We start from the raw sequence: 16,576 nt of genomic DNA, 5'->3' as shown, positions 1-16,576 counted from the left end.
GGCCAAGTCGAGGGGTGCCTACCCCACAACCTCCCGTGCTGGGGGGCAGTCGTACCTCTGACAGCCACACTTGACCTTAGGCCACGGTTTATGCTATTTGATGTGAGTTTATCCACGGTGACTTTAAACAAACAAGAAATATGAAAACTATAGAATAATTAGAAAGTATCCAATACCTATTTGTGCTTCTGGACAGTCTTCCTGCATTTCTAGGACTTCAACAGGTTCAGGAGCTGGTGTCTCAGGAACTTGCAAAAATTCCATTCTCCAAAACTGAATTTAAGTAAGTATGAAAATAAAAAAGTTAAGCAGCTTAAAGAAACAATTTACATGTAAATGAAGATGATCTCTTGGGGTTAAACAGGTTTCTCTTATGTCTGTGTCTTATGTCTAATTAAATTTCCCTCTTGAAAACTGTGGGAGAGAACTATGCTCCCGAACTGGGTTCCTTGAGATGTTGTTGGGTGTTTCGTGGTGGAGGGAAAAGGATTGTGGTCAAGTAAATCGGAACAACATGGTTCAACTTACTGGTTGAACACTTACTTCTGACAAAAACCCAAGAGCCTTGAACACATGAAGGCATACAGTAAGCAGGATCCCCAAACGCATTTGAGTGTGAGCTTTCCCCTAAACGCCTCATGAACGGAGTTCTCTGAAACACAGCTCTGGAGACCGCAGACGTCGAGGTGTGCCTGTTGTCTGAGGTGCAGAGTGTGTGGGGTGGGGCCTGAGAGCCTCATCTTTGCTCAGCCAGTGTGACGACAGGGCACCAATCAGCTGCTCTCTGCTTTTACAAAGAGCACAGCTCAAGAAAATAGACACGAAGGAAAATCTCCTGAGAGACCCAAGTATTTGAAGAGACTGTGAAGGTAAATAATCCATGGGTTCTATTGCTTGCAGACGCCCAACACAAAGAAAACTACGAAGGGGATAAACTAGGATTCAGGTGAAGTCAGGGACAGGGACTGGACAACGTGGGTCCCTGGAAAGGATTTTCCAGCTGTGATTCTCTGTAGACAAGAGACACTCCCTGTTTTCCTCAAGAAGCCATCTGAGAGGCCGAAAAGCCAATACTTCAGCAATTTCCATTTTTAGCAATCTATGGTGACATGGAAATCATGTTTAACTGAACTTGGGTGAAGCTGTCCAGTGGTGAGTGGCACTAACAGATTGACTCAGCGGTAAGGAAAGGGGCCAAGTCACCGATGTTCCCCTTGTCGGAGAACACAGCGGCTGTGGCTCATTTGAATCTGAGCAAGAGTTTGCTCACTACCACCACCACCTGTTCAGGTATCTTTCACCACGGACAGCTCCATGGGTCTCAGGTAATCAGGGCGGCAAGTGCCTAGCATGTTCCCTTATAGAGGACTTACCCGCACCACGCCGTCTGAGTGTCCCGTTACTATGACGTTCTGTGTGTCCCACTCGTTCATCTCCGACACGCAGCAGCAGACAATCTGCTGGCTCCTGCCTGTGAACGTGTTCACGCTCACAATCGGGTTCCCATTGATGCTCCACACATGGATGTATGTGCCAGCACAGGACACGATGTCCCCCTGAGAAAGTAAAACAGCCTCTTCACTCTCTTTGCTCCCTGCGTAGCACATTCTGGTTTCAGAAGCAAAGTCAACCTTTGGCCTAGCTCTCAAAAAAACCTTTTAAGTTCTTCAACCGGTGGCTCGGAATTTCTGAGGTAGCCTGGAATTCAGTGCTTGCTGACCTAAAAACACACCCCGAATGAAGAGGCCTCTTAAAGAATTCATGGGGGAGCAGATGCTGTGGCTGGGGTGGTCTCACACACAGACACAGGTAGGAACCTGTCCCCGCTCTCAGCATATGACCCAGCACACTGCTGCATCATGCTTTACTCCTGGGAAAGCTGCCTGTGACCTAAGGAGTGAGGCACTACTCTCATGCCTCGCTTTGTTTATAAAACCCATTTCTACCTTTCATTTAGAGCCAGGAATCCACCTCTGCTGAATTTTACAAAATGAGTCCAATCACCAACAGCATAAGGCAGAAGAGAAATCTCTCAGTCTAGATACAGTTGTATCTCCCTTTTCAATAAATAACGATGAAATGTTGGCAGCACTGTAGCATCCCACTTTATAGTTTGTATTCATAATAAGGGGAGGAGATGAGGAAAAAAAGAAAATTAGAATATAGGTCACTTCTTGGCCAACTGGATAAACCTGCAGACTCCCTAAGCTGTTACCTCAGGTTTTCGTAAGCTCCAAAGATAGAAAAGAACAAGCTCTTCCCTTAAACTCGACCAGGCAGGGCTCTACCCAACCTGGTGAGAATCCTGCCCACGCCTGCTACAGGAATGAAGACACTTCCAGAGCATCTACTGTGTGTCAGTTCGAGTAGAGGACACTTCTGCCATCCATTTCATCCTGTCAACACCTAGGAGGTTAGCTATTACTAGCCCTGCTTTGGGAGGGAGCAAAGTCAGCTGCATAGACTTTAAGTAATCTGCCTAAAATCACAGGATAAAGATTTGAATCCAGCCTTTTCTGGCCCCAAAGCTTATGTACCACACCATGGTGCTTTTCGTATCCCCAAGGCAGCCTGGATGTCACTGATGCTAGGCACTGACTCCAGAAATGCCCTGGGGGATCTCAGTACAGTCCGCAGGCACATGGGGACCTACAGAAATAGGAAGACAGCCATCCAAAGCAGGGGGAAACTAGAAGCTGAACAGATGCATCAACTCAAGGAAGAAGGGAAGAGGGAGCCAAGGATGGCAAGATAAGGAGGCTTGGGGCTTTCCCAAACCACCCTGTGCTGGTCTTGTTACTGGTCTCTTTGTCCCTCTGTCCTTCTACCACAATGGCAAGAACAAAACCAAAAGCCAGACAAAAGTGTTACTTAGCCAAGCACTGCTATGTCTACCTGGGATTCAGCCACTGAACCACCTCGGACAGTGAGTTTGAGCAGCTGTGTTGTAATTAATGGCCTCAGTCTGTGCGAGAGAGGAGAGGCCGCTGCTCCATTCTGCCCTGCGAGAGGCGCAGCGCTCCAGGGTGCCTCAATGAGAGAGCATTAGAGCAAATCCTGTGGCTACGGGCACCAAACATAGGAGGAGCTAAAGGGCAGCCACAGGGTCGCTGATGCCCCAAATGCTGACTGAAATAAGCACACCTGATACTGGCTGCAAAAATATGACAGAAATAGAAATCTTTTCACGCATTATTAAGAGATACAAAAACACTGTAAAAGGGAAAAATCAAACACATCTGTGGTGTCTGCTGGAATTACTGCAATCCATTGCAGAATAACTTCATGAATAATGACCAACTATAAACGAAATTCTCAGCATTTAAGTGAAAAACGACTCTAAAACAAAGCGCTCAAAATTGTGCCATGAAGCATTTGATTCAGAGGAACCCGGCCAGGTCAGAGCTATTCTGCTGTATTGAGGTTTTCGTAAAGCTCTTAGGGACATGTGTTTGTAGGACCAACCCAAGATGCTGTTGTAAAAGCATCTCAAACTTTTCAGATATACCAAAAAATGAATTTTTGGTATATATGCATACTCCCCCTTCTTTGCCTGGTCTGACCACTCTTACTATTATCAGATACTCTACATGCCATTCACTACAACTAAATTTCTTTTTCTTTCTTCTTTGACTGACTACAAGGTATTAACTAAAAGCATACTACTCTGTATCTTCTGGCAGAAATTAATGATGTTACGTTCCTCCAAAGGAAAACTGTCTGTGTGGGTGATGATATGATGTGGCTACATGGGGTGACACAAGAGGACCCCAGGACAGAGCTAAGGGTAAGGGAGGGAATGAGTATGCAGAGCGAAGAAGCAGTGAGGCTGAGGAGTTCCGGTCATTCTGCAAGACTGATTTGCATCCATGGGCATCACCAACATACGAACACGGTAACCTGTCCTGCAGACACAGGGACCTTAGTCTTTGTATAACCTACTCCTAGCTTCTCTTGCTTCCCCACAGAGCTCAGCAATGACTCTCCTCTCCTCACCTCAGGTGGGCGTGGTCTCCACGGGGGACTCCCAGGCCTGTGCATTTATTTTACGCTGACTTACTTATTTATATGTAAAATATTTATTTTTGAGAAGAGATAATATTCTTCAGTGAGCTTGGGATTAACTTTGCAAAATAGTCCTGTAACAATTCTGCTCATTTGGTTACCCAAATGTTACTCTTTTCACCTTACATAGTAAATAAAGAATCTGAATGTATTTCATAAAAATTTCAACACAATTTTAACATTCTTTTTTTTTTAAGATTTTATTTATTTATTTGACAGAGAGAGAGATCACAAGTAGGCAGAGAAGCAGGCAGAGAGAGAGGGGGAAGCAGGCTCCCTGCTGAGCAGAAAGCCTGATGTGGGACTGGATCCCAGGACCCTCAGATCATGACCTGAGCCAAAGGCAGAGGCTTAACCCACTGAGCCACCCAGGCGGCCCACAATTTTAACATTCCTAATAGATCCAACAAATTCCTTATTTAAAAAAAAATGCCTATTCTAGAACGTGGTTTTGAACCAAATCTTGCTCTTCAAGGTATGCAGCAGTAAATGTATTTTAAGGTATTTGAGTTACAAACTTTAATATCCATTTTCTTTTTGCATAAATCAAAAAACATGTAGTAGCATTTATGAAATGAGTGTCTATCAACATAGAAAACAGAGACAATTTTTGTTTATATTAGCCAGAAATACTTGTCTTCCCAACCGTAAACCAAGTGGGCAATTGAATACTTACTGTTAACTCATTGATACAAAGAGCAGAAACTGGAGCACGATGTCCTCGGAGCTGGGTTAGGAAGGACAGTTTGTTTAGATCCCAAATGATGCAGGTTCGGTCACGGGACCCGCTGACAATTATGTGATAGGCCAATGACGCTGTGGCACAGGTGACAGTGTCCGTGTGGCCAAGTAAGGCCTATGAAGTAGAACAGAAAAAACGAGCTGATCACCATGACTGTGCTCCTTGAGGGGCTCCAGAAGGTCCTGAATGTACTAGGAGTGAGGGGAGCGTGTGCTGGCAGTAGCAGTGTCTGCCATGTCTTTCTTCTTTGCCGACTGTACATGCCTCAACCTGCCAGGGGAACAGAGAAGTCTGGGGGACTCTGGAGGCTCTGACCTCCCTTTTTACATCACTTCTTTCCCAGACCTGGATTAGAATCTTAGAAGGGAGAATGGCAGCTGCCACCCAGTTTGGGTTTCTTCCTCTCATTTCTACATGGAAATACATTAGCTATGGCCCCCGCAAAGCACAGAATTTAAACTGGGCATTGATTCTTTTCTGCCACTGTCTCCTGTTCATCTAAGGAACTACAACTGGATGGATCTTTAAAAAAACGCACACACGGTGAGGCCTGCATGGTGATGGTACATGGTCCTAGCAAGATGAAGGGAAGTGTGCTGAGCTCCTGTTACTAACCTGGACACATCTGTGCCCAAGAGATCTTCTTCAGACTAGAACAGGAACTTCTGTCTTTTGCTAGAACATGAAGAGAAACAGGACCCAGGGAAATGGCAATGTGGGAGAACAAGCATTTCAGAGAAGATTCAGATTACTGTTAAGAGCTCCTGAGTATTAGGATACCCGGGTGGCTCAGTCGATTAAGCATCTGCTCTTGGCTCAGGTCATGATCCCAGTGTTCGGGGATCGAGGCCTGCATGGGGCTCCTTGCTCAGTGGGGAGCCTGCTTCTTCCTCTCCCTCTGCCCCTCACCCTGCTTGTGTTCTCTGTCTCTCTCTCAAACGAATACAATCTTAAAAAAAAAAAAAAAAAGAGTTCTTGAGTATTTAACTACTTAAATAATGAGTTGGCTTACAATTTTTGGTCATATATAAATCCTTTCTGTATGCTTAGCAAACCCCAAGAGGCTGTTTTAAATAAGAATTGACTTCTCCTGAGGGGTTACTGGCTGGCACACTAGCTTCAAAGTCTATTTTCTAAATGGAAAATATTGTGAGCCAGAGAGTTTGGATCAGCAAACTACAATGTGAACCCTGTATTTGCTCATATCAACACTATCTTTTTATGTGGCCCATTTTTAGACTTAGCAACCACTGACGTTTCTGGCTGATACACATGACCAGTGGTGTTAAGTGCAAGGGGTTCCATCCCTTCCACAGACATTTAAGACACCACTGTCTACATCTGGCTTGAAAATACCCTTATCATCCCACAGAACTGAATTCACATCCTGGCTCTACACTAAATGTGACTGGGGCATGTGTCTGAATCTCTTCAAGCAGTGGTATTTTCAGGAATCAAAAGGGTTTATCAACTACCCTGCAGAATCATGAGGACTGGAGTTTTACATTTTTAAACTCCCAGCATAGTGCTCTGAACATACTAAGTGCTCAATAAATGACAGATATTGTTACACTGTTTCTCAAATTTGTCTTATACACTTAGATGTATACTGCATCAAAAAAAACTTTATGGCAAATTCACTCACAAATCAAATGTTAAAAAAAGGATGGCCTAATTATAAACAGTATCTTGCTTTAGGTAAAATTTTGTTAAAGTAGATAATAAGTAATCAAATGATAAATGAGGAAAGAGATAAAGAAGAATCAAAGATTTACTGGTTCGGCTGAATGGAAATCGCCCAGAAGGAAAATAATATGAATCAATAGCAAACATAATTTTGATTAGAAAAATCCAATTTACAGGCAACACAGCTGACCCTGAACAACATGGAGGTTAGGGGTACCGACCCCTACGCAGTCAAAAATCTAACTTTTGGGTGCCTGGGTGGCTCACTGGGTTAAACCTCTGCCTTCAGCTCAGGTCATGATCTCAGGGTCCTGGGATCGAGTCCAGAATCAGGCTCTCTGCTCAGCAGGGAGCCTGCTTCCCTCTTTCTCTTGGCCAGCCTCTCTGCCTACTTATGATCTCTCTCTGTCAATAAATAAAAATCTTTAAAAAAAAAAAAATTAAAAAAAAAATCTAACTTTTGACTAACTTTCTAACTGGGTAACTTCTGACTCCCCCAAAACTTAATTACCAGTAGCCTACTGTTGACTGGAAGCCTTACTGATAACAAAAATAGTCATGTAACAGATATTTTGTATACATATTGTATTCTTATAATAAAGTAAACAATAGAAAATATTACTAAGAAAATCACAAGGAGAAGAAAATACATTCACTGTACTAGGTTTATCAAAAAAAGGTCTGTATATAAGTGGACTAGGACAGTTCAAACCCCTGTTGTTTAAGGCTCAAATGTATTACTTAAATACAATAAAATTTACATGTATGTTATTTACTTACTATTATTATTTTTATTTATTCATTTGAGATCAAGAGATATATAGAGATAGAGCACAAGGGGGAGAAGCAGACTCCCCGATGAGCAGGGAGCCTGATGCAGGGCTCGATCCCAGGACCCGGAGATCATGACCTGAGCCAAAGACAGACACTTTACCAACTGAGCCACCCAGGCACCCCTTACTTATTTTTAGAGAGCGAAAGAGAGAGCACTTACACAAGTGAGCATGGGGAGGGGCGGAGGTGGAGGGAGAGAAAGACGGTAAGAATCTCACAGCAGACTCCATACCCAGTGCAGCCCCACACCAGGCTCGAACCCATGACCCCGAGATCATGACCTGAGCCGAAATCAAGAGTCAAGAGTCAGATGCTCAACTGACTCAGCCCCCAAGCTCCCCATATTAAAAAATATATTACCTAAAGACAGCTTGCTTCAGATTTTAAAAAAGGACCAGCTTAGATTATTTTTAGAATAGTACCACCTGATTTCATTTCTTTTATTTAAAGACCCATTTCTAGCAAAAGAACATTATTTTTTTTATTTTGTCCATTATATCTGAAGCACCTTGGAATTAAAGAAGTTTTGTAGTTTCTCTAGAGTGCAGACTGCCAGGATGGGTATGTCCATCTTCTGTTTATTCTGTTACCTGTTTGAGAGTGAGGGTCTTAGCCTTTTCTTTCGAGGTGCCCATCTCCCAGACACACACAACTGTGCTCGTTCCACCTGTGATGACCAGCTTGGGGTTGGGGCAGATTGCACAGAGAATCTGGCCCCATTCAGACAAACATTCGTAAACAGTCACCACCTGTAAAATAAAACAGATGTGAGACACGTATGCCATCAAGTACTATCAGCTTCTGGATCCCAGTGAGCACACTGAGTGAAGGAGAACCCTCAGGCAGGCGCCTCACAGGCAAACGCATGTACACTCCAGGCTGGATTCACTCTGCAGCATTTCCACTGATGCTTTGCCCTGAACCCTGAACCCTACGGCCTCCCAACTACAGCTGCTGTGAGAAACCATAACGAAAAGGACTTTGCTCCTATTGGGTGTCTCCAGCTTCTCCAGCCCTAGAAAATGACGTTCCGACTATGATGCTGTATACGATCCAGGGGAGAATCTGGTAGGAGGAGGTGTTTGCTGTAGCCAGTTAGAGGTAAGCAGGAATCAGGAGGGCTGCCGTTTAATGAGGTTAACTAAACAGGGTTGTGTCACAGCGCAATGCATAGACTTGCGCAAACTAGATCCTGCCCGCCATCTGGAGGGGACCAGGAGAGGGCAAGCACAGGGCACCGGACGGGCACGACGCAGGGCCTCTCAAGAACTGCTATGGGACTCCACACGGAGGCTGCTGCCACCTGGGTGATGGGCTGACGGGTTTTCCATCCGCCACTTAAGCGTACTGAAGCAGTAAGTGGGCTTTCGGTGATTCACCATAAAGAGCCTCTTGTAGTGGTCAAAAATGTTGACTACCTGGCTGGCTAAGGACCTCCTGGAGGAACTCTTTGTAGGGGAGGGAAACTTTTAGAGCTCAGTACACAACTTTTCAAAAGCGGCTTGTTCTGTAGGAAACCCACCTTGTCCACTAGCTCCTTTAACCTGATCTCATGCTGCGAAGCTCTCCCTTCTTCTGGGCTCTGGAGGAGCAGGTGACTAGCCCTTGGCCTGGGCTCTTCCCACCCCTTTCAAGCAGGATATCCAAACCACAGAAGAGCAAGATTAAATGAGTGAGCAAGAAACAATGCAAACCTTGTCTGACTCATAGGTTCCCAGCCTGCAGCTCAGGTCGGCATAGCCCCAAGCGAAAGTTTTGTTCCAGGTTGGTGGAATAAGAACCTTATTCTGTTCTACAGCAAGAATGCCTTTATCTGTGCACACTATTTGGCCCACAGGCTCCTTAAGTTCTGTAAAAAAACAAATCAACATCAGAATAGGGACAAGGAAAATGAACCTCATGATCCTACAGAGGTCGTCATCTCAAATATTCCTATGAATCAAGCCTCCTAACACATACATTAGGACAAAATGGCCTTAAAGGGAGAGGCTGGCTTCTGAGTCTCTGCTGCATAATGGACATCGACCCTGACAGGTGTTCTGCAGGGCTTCCTTCTGGCCTTCCTGTCTCTTGACCCCCGTGGGGTTGGCTCCTAGCAGTTGGCCTGTCTTCTTGACCATCAGGACTGCACAGAGTAATCTGGGATGCTCTCCAGAATCTGTGCACAAACCTTCAACCAATCTAGGCCTGCAGCACTTTCCACATGATATCCAGCCTAAGACTTCCTGAAGGAAGGACAGGCCATCCCCCAAGAGGTCCGATTCCCTGCTGAGTACACCAGTGCTCCATGACCATCTCTGGTGCTGAGTGCAGCTGGCACAGGGTGGTCCGTGTCATGAGCCAAAATGGCATGGAGCTGGTAGCCTATTAATTAACCAGACTTTGATACTCCCAATTTTTAGATTTAACAGTGGTAACTTCAAGACTCTAAAAAACCTTTGTTCACTCTAAGAAAAATATCCACTTGGAAAAGCATTTTGTTGCTTATTTCAGATTGTATTTACTTATTTGGGAGAGAGTGAAAGAGAAACAGGGAGAGAGGGAGAGCGTGAGTGGGTGGGGGGCAGAGGGAGGGAGAGAAGCAGGCTCCCCACTGAGAAGGGAGCCTGATTCAACCAGGACCCTGGGATCGTGATGACCTGAACTGAAGGCAGACGCTTAACAGACTGAGCCAACCAGGCGCCCTGAGAAAGTATTTTTAGATAACTCATAACCATATTAGATAAAAAACAGATACTTTAAGTTGGCATATTAAAAATGCAGTCTTTCAACTGCTATTTCTAAATTGGCAGAACACATATAAATGAAGATTACAAAGGCTTTTCTACATATATAATATAAAGTTGAGCTACAAGATTTGGTGTATTAGAGTTTTCGCTATCTTAGTAGGGAGGAGAAATCTTTTTGGTTCTTTTTTTTTAAAAGATTTTATTTATTTATTTGATAGACAGGGATCACAAGTAGGAAGAGAGGCAGGCAGAGAGAGAGGAGGAAGCAGGGTCCCTGCTGAGCAGAGAGCCCGATGCGGGGCTCGATCCCAGGACCCTGGGATCATGACCTGAGCTGAAGACAGAGGCTTTAACCCACTGAGCCACCCAGGCGCCCCTTTTTCGTTCTTTTTGATGAAAAAATCCAACAGACCAAAAAAACCCAATCCAAAACAAAACAAAAGGAAAAGGAGAAAATCTAACAAGTATTTGGTGATTTATCACAAAAAGTATAGCACTCACTATAATAGACACTAATGTTTTAAGGCACATGTGTTAGGCTAATCACATGTGTGACTATTAACTACTCCCATAGAATCATGAAGCAAAGGCTGACTTCCTGTCACCTCACCTTTTACAGGTGTTAGAGAAGGCCTCAAGTTGTCCAGGTGATGGAAAAAGATCTTGTCACTTGTAGACCCCGGGGGGGCAGAGGCGCCCGTACTGTCTCCATTCAGTCGGCTCCTCACTCGCTTTGGAGGGTGAGGTTTCTTAAATAACTGGGATGAGAGAGGATGACACGTTTTACAATGAAAGCTAACATTTATTGAACCCTTTTAGATGTCAAGTATTACGTTTTTACTTCACTTACACTTCACAATGACCACGAGGCGCTACATTATCACCTTTCCCATTTGAGGAAAGAACTTTTAAGGAGACTCAGAAGGATACTGGAGGTTTCCCATCTTAGCAAGCAGGGGTGGGACCATGAAAACCTGGGTTACCACCATGATCAATGCTCTTCTGATCTCCTGACTTTTCAGGAGTACATCAATCTACTCAAACTATAGTTGATCAACCATTACTTTCCAATGATTTTAAAAAGTAACCAGTTCTTTATAGTCAGACACCATTCTGTACCACTGAGGGCAGACTGACATTCTCTTTGAGTTATTTCTGGCAACACGGCCTTTCTTTATGTGACATCATTTTGGTGTCTTTTAGATGCTACTAATTTGTTGAAAGTATGAATGCCTTCTTTTTACTTTGCAGTACTGTAAGGGGAAAAAAAGAAAATAGTCATTTAAGATGACTATTTTTTAAATACTGCAGATCTTCGAAATAGGTGCAGAGCCATTTCTGTTAGAAAACTGTTATCTGAGGAAGATATTTGGAAAATCTGAGATAAAATGAGACTTAAAAATGGCTAGAAAACCTTCACACTTTATGAATGTGACATTCTGGATTTCCAGAAGAAAAAATAGAAAAAATGCTTTGTAAAGAGAAAGACATTTTAGGCACCCAAACATTTAAACCCCTTGTTCCTGGTCTACATGTTTCAGGGTTCTGTTATTTTCTCTAAATGACACAGACTCTACAGTTGTATAAAAGGACTCCCCTACTTTAAAGCATGTTCATGAATGGACATTTGCTGAAGAACTTTTTTTTTTTTTTAAAGATTTTATTTATTTATTTGACAGACAGAGATCACAAGTAGGCAGAGAGGCAGGCAGAGAGAGGAGGAAGCAGGCAGAGAGAGGAGGAAGCAGGCTCCCCGCGGAGCAGAGAGCCCAATGCGGGGCTCAATCCCAGGACCCTGAGATCATGACCTGAGCTGAAGGCAGAGGCTTTAACCCATTGAGCCACCCAGGCGCCCCATGAAGAACTTTTTTTATACAGATATCACATTAATAAATTCTTTTTTCTTTAAGATTTTATTTATTCATTTGACAGAGAGACAGAGCAAGCACAAGTATGCTGGGCAGCAGGCAGAGGGAGAGGAAGAAGCAGGCTCTCCGCCAAGCAGGGAGCCTGATGCAGGACTCGATTCCAGAACCCCGGGACAATGACCTGAGCCAAAGCCAACACTTAACTGACTGAGCCACCAACTGAGCTCCTGTTGAAGAACTTTTAAGAGGACCTAAGGATAGAGCACCTCACCAGGCCAGGGTATATAACAATGTATGGATATGCTGACCGTTAGACCTAGATTTTCTAGGACGGCATACTTGGAAGGACTCTATCAGTCTCTCAAACTATAGTTCCCAGGCTCAGAGTTTAAGTCTGCCTCTTAAACTCAAAAGTGGGACTAAAATCTGTGACAGTGCATGTGTCTTGATTTTTTTGGTCAGAATATTTGTTTTTCAGAGGGTATGAAACAGTTCCTGTGCTTGTAACCCTCAGAAAAAAAGGAAAGGCTTAACTACAATTCTTCAGCTGCGATTAGAGTTTATCAATAAGCATTTAAGTTTAAAAGCAAACACAATTCTGGGGTGCCTGGGTGGCTCTGTCAGTTAGCGTCTGACTCTTGGTTTTGGCCCAGGTCTTAGTCTCGGGGTTATGGGATCGAGCCCCGAGTCAGGCTGGGTGTGCAGCCTGCTTGGGGCTCTCCTTCTCCCTCTGCACCCCCCGCCCCATGGTAGACACAATTACTCGGTTGGTAGATCAGACTGCACTGTGAGTGGTGCAGTTACAGGCTCTCCTGCGATCTGTCATCCAGAGAAAGGCCGCTGTTCTGACTGTTCCCAAACGTCGACCCTGGAAACCTCTAAGTTGGTTAATGTACAAAAAGGGAGCCCAAGAGAGGTATCTGGGGCAGGAACAGAGAAGGATGGCTAGGCCAAAGTGTAGACCCGGGGCACCTGGGAAAGGCAGGTAGTTTGAAAGGCCAGCAGAGAGTGCCTTTCCTTCGGGGCTGGCTCCTCCTCGTGCATCACCCCATCCTGGCGTGCCCGGCGCATGAAGTCTCTTAACAGGGCTGTGCTCACCGTGAAGGTGAGGGATCTACTGCATGTGGGTGCTGGGTGGCCATGCTCTTGGTCTTCCTGTTTGGGTTCCAGACAGTGGTCAGAGCAGCCAGTGATGGGCTGGTTCTTGGCACACCCACACACGCACCCTCTACAAGAGCACTCATCACACCTGCATCACTAATCTAATCCAGATCACTGTTGTCTGTCCCCTCCACTGTCACTAAGAGCTTCCGAGGTGATATTCTGCTCCTAACTTGGTTCCCCTACAGTGTGTGCATGTGTATGAGACTATGAACAGAATGATCTTTATTTTTCAGTTTTTATTTTAATTCTAGTTAATGTACATGGACAGAATGATCTTTCAAGTCTAAGTATGGGGATGCCTGGGTGGCTCAGTCAGTTAAGCATTGGCTGTTGGCTCAGGTCATGATCCCAGGGTGCTGGGATGGAGCCCTGTGTCACGTCGGGCTCCCTGCTCAGTGAGGAGTCTGCTTCTCCCTCTCCCTCTGCCTCTCCCCTGCCTTGTGTTTTTTTCTTTTCTCGCTCTCTCTCATTCTCTGTCAAATAAGTAAATAAAACCTAAAAAACAACAACAAAAAAAGTCTAAATATGGAGGCACCTGGTTGGCTCATTCGGTAGAGCATGCGACTCTTGATCTCGGGGTTGTAAGCTCAAGCCCCACACTGGGTGTAGAGATTACTTAAAAACAAATTCTTAAAAAAATAAACAAATAAAAAATAAAGTCTAAATATGACCATGCCTTTCCTTGCTCAGTGTCAGCACTGGCTTCCTGCTGGTCTTGGAATGAAACCCCATCCTGTGTGCTATGGACCCCCAGACCCCATCTTCTTCCCTGATTGCAGGTCTTGGGCAGATATAGGAAAGCACTCCCTGCACTCGTCTGAAGGGAAATTCTCTGAACAACATTTCTATTTACCTGGCCTGCAAAGCAGGAGAAGAAAACAATAATTGTGGAAGCTACTGAACCTATTAGGTGGCAGGGCTCTTCAACAAAAACTTAGCCTAAACTTGCTATATGGTCATTCTTCATCTACAGCAATACTAGAGCTTAAAAAATGAGACTGAGAGCATCAAAGATAAGAATATCCATACCTGTTTAGGGATCTGACCAAAGTTATTAATGAACCCTATGGTGGCTGTCTCCTTCAGTGGGTCATTTATGTTGTAGATGTCCACTTGACCCTCATAAAAAAGATGGTGGAAGACATTTACAGCTTCTACCGCGGCAGGGCCTTGCTGTTTATAGCCAAAGATTAAGTCAATCCACTCATGCAGATGGGCACTCACGTAATCACATTCCAAAGCCTGTAATTTCAAAACACACATTCAGTCATAGGCTGACTTTTATTACTTGCTCAGAAAGCAAAAGGAATTGGCCAGTGATCATAAGGAACTAACTAAAAATCATAAGAACAATATCTGTAATTTGAATAAATGGGTGGTATCTTGCTCAAGGCCCTCTCTTTGTATTGTGGTCAACAACCCACTGAAATCCATATTCAACCACAAAGGATGCTCCCATTACCTCACGGTGGACTCGGATGAATTCCCGTGGGTCCCCTTTTGCCCATGGTGGAAGGATAACATCTCCCAGCTTGGTGCCATTTTGTTTACAGCCTGTGCAATTAGATAAATTAAAAAGACAATGAAAGATGGTAAATAAATAAAGTTAAGTAAGATGGTAAATAAATAAATAAATAGTAACTTTATATTAAAGTAACACATAAATAGTGGGTTAGATTCATTACCGGAACTATGAAATTTTACCATCAGAAAGGACCCTCTGAGATCAGCTACTCTGCGATTTCCCTAGGTCTGCTTCTTAGAGAATTCCCTCAGAGAGATTATTAAGCATTAGCAAATCTGAGGGACCCACCCTGACAAATGACTTCAGAAAATGCTGAGTTATGCAAAGTTAAACACGTTTCTTCTTGTAAGACTCTACAGAGGCAGAGCGCTTCTCCAGGAGGGATATTAGACACAGTATTTCTGAAATTTAACTGACTGCAGGACTCCTTTTTAACGAAACATTTAGTGAGCCTACTGTTTTGAGTTTGTAGAAACTGCTCAAATTCTATCCCCTCAGGACTGCGCATTTGGAAGATCTTTAGCAATTTCTCTTAAATCTTCTTTTATTTGGGCTCTTCCTGAATGCTTAGAGCTTGGTGAGTCATCAGCAGTAAACCAGTACTGAATTTCTTCTCTTAATGTTTTCACAAAATTTTGCCTCTCACATGGAAGAGGTTACTGAAGGAATACCTAACTTCTCAGTCACTGAGGAGTTTGAGTGTTCTCTTTGCTAAAGAGGAAATAAAAATACCAGTCTTCTGGAAATAAATGCAATACACGTGATATTTCCTATTTCTGATTCTTAAACTCTTGAGAGAGCTCTGTAGAACTGACATGTATTTTGCTGTAAGGATTCTCATTAAAAAAATAAAACCTGAAATGTAAGTTTCTGCTGTTAGTATATCATCTAACAGAAAAAAAAAATCTGGAAAAACTATGGGGCTACCTAGCAGAAACAAAAAATACATACCAAGTGATATTTATTCCATGGAAACTGTTAATTTAAGTCATAGCTAGACAATCTGAAAAATACTAAAGGAAGTGTTTGCTGTAAAACCTGTCCACAACAAAACATATTAAATGGGACTGGCATCTCAGGAAACAGGTCCTATCTTTTCATTTTTTGGAAGTAAAGGCCAAAAAGTTAATTTTAGCCTATAGCTTTCCCAGATACAAATCAGGTGATCAATGTAAAAAAAAAATGACTCTATGAATACTAATGTTGACTCACTAGCTCAACAGTAGTTGGTTAGGTAAACAGCTATATTAGACATTTTCAGAGAAGTACAATTGTTCAAATTCTAGAACACAAAGGCAGTTTCAAGTGAGGGCCAATAAAAAAATATTTCCCAGAGAAACAATCTTGTTCTTGTCACTGGTATTTGATGGCTTATTGACAAAGTGATATTAAGTGAGAAATATAAAAATCAGTTTATTGTTTAAAGTGATGTCTTGACTTGGTTGGAAAAATTACCATATGACTTAAGAAAAAATAAAACAATCGAGTTATTACCATCCCTCCGCCTCATTCATACCCCTCATTCCACTCCCTTTGAAATACCACCCAAGTCTCCAGACTTGACATATAATCTACTTTTAAAAAAATATGCTAATCACCCCTAATATTTATGCAGTATCATTTTATTTCACCTGCACTAACTGCAATTTTAAAGTTTAAAGAGAACACTCTGTAGTATACTCTTGGTCTGATTCTGGTACTTTGCAGCTCTCTTCCATGTAGATCCATATCCAAGGGTATAAAGATAAGAAGACCAGGGGGAATGTTACTCATCCCAGAGCCAGGGAAAAAACCAAGAGCTCTTTGTTTTACATCACTTAAAGATAATAAAAATAGTAAACACTGTTTTGGGAGTTTTCTTTCTTTCTTTTTTTTAAGTAATTGAAGTGAAATTTACCTAACATAAAGTTAACCACTTTAAAGTGAACAATTCAGTGGCATTTAGTACGTTCATAATTTTGTG

The 16,576-nt window shown here is 43.2% G+C and overlaps 1 protein-coding gene across 6 annotated transcripts in view; it reads right to left on the bottom strand.

Annotated features, from left to right (window-relative positions):
* Nucleotides 1-16,576, bottom strand: part of WDFY3 (WD repeat and FYVE domain containing 3) — a 280,545-nt gene that overhangs the window by 10,380 nt on the left and 253,589 nt on the right. For all 6 annotated transcript variants that reach the window (XM_032862498.1, XM_032862480.1, XM_032862488.1 and 3 more), the window contains 8 exons: nucleotides 14,551-14,642; nucleotides 14,118-14,330; nucleotides 10,667-10,814; nucleotides 9,022-9,176; nucleotides 7,918-8,076; nucleotides 4,742-4,921; nucleotides 1,374-1,556; nucleotides 177-273 (listed from right to left, as the gene is read on the bottom strand). In XM_032862498.1, the coding sequence (XP_032718389.1) occupies nucleotides 177-273; nucleotides 1,374-1,556; nucleotides 4,742-4,921; nucleotides 7,918-8,076; nucleotides 9,022-9,176; nucleotides 10,667-10,814; nucleotides 14,118-14,330; nucleotides 14,551-14,642 (1,227 nt within the window). The remainder of the gene's footprint in view (nucleotides 1-176; nucleotides 274-1,373; nucleotides 1,557-4,741; nucleotides 4,922-7,917; nucleotides 8,077-9,021; nucleotides 9,177-10,666; nucleotides 10,815-14,117; nucleotides 14,331-14,550; nucleotides 14,643-16,576) is intronic.

This window comes from Lontra canadensis, unplaced genomic scaffold, assembly GCF_010015895.1.
Source record: "Lontra canadensis isolate GAN:19392208 unplaced genomic scaffold, GSC_riverotter_1.0 scaffold1, whole genome shotgun sequence".
NCBI lineage: Eukaryota > Metazoa > Chordata > Mammalia > Carnivora > Mustelidae > Lontra > Lontra canadensis.
Note: the sequence above shows the minus strand (reverse complement) of the source record. Positions and strands in the feature narration are given on the sequence as shown.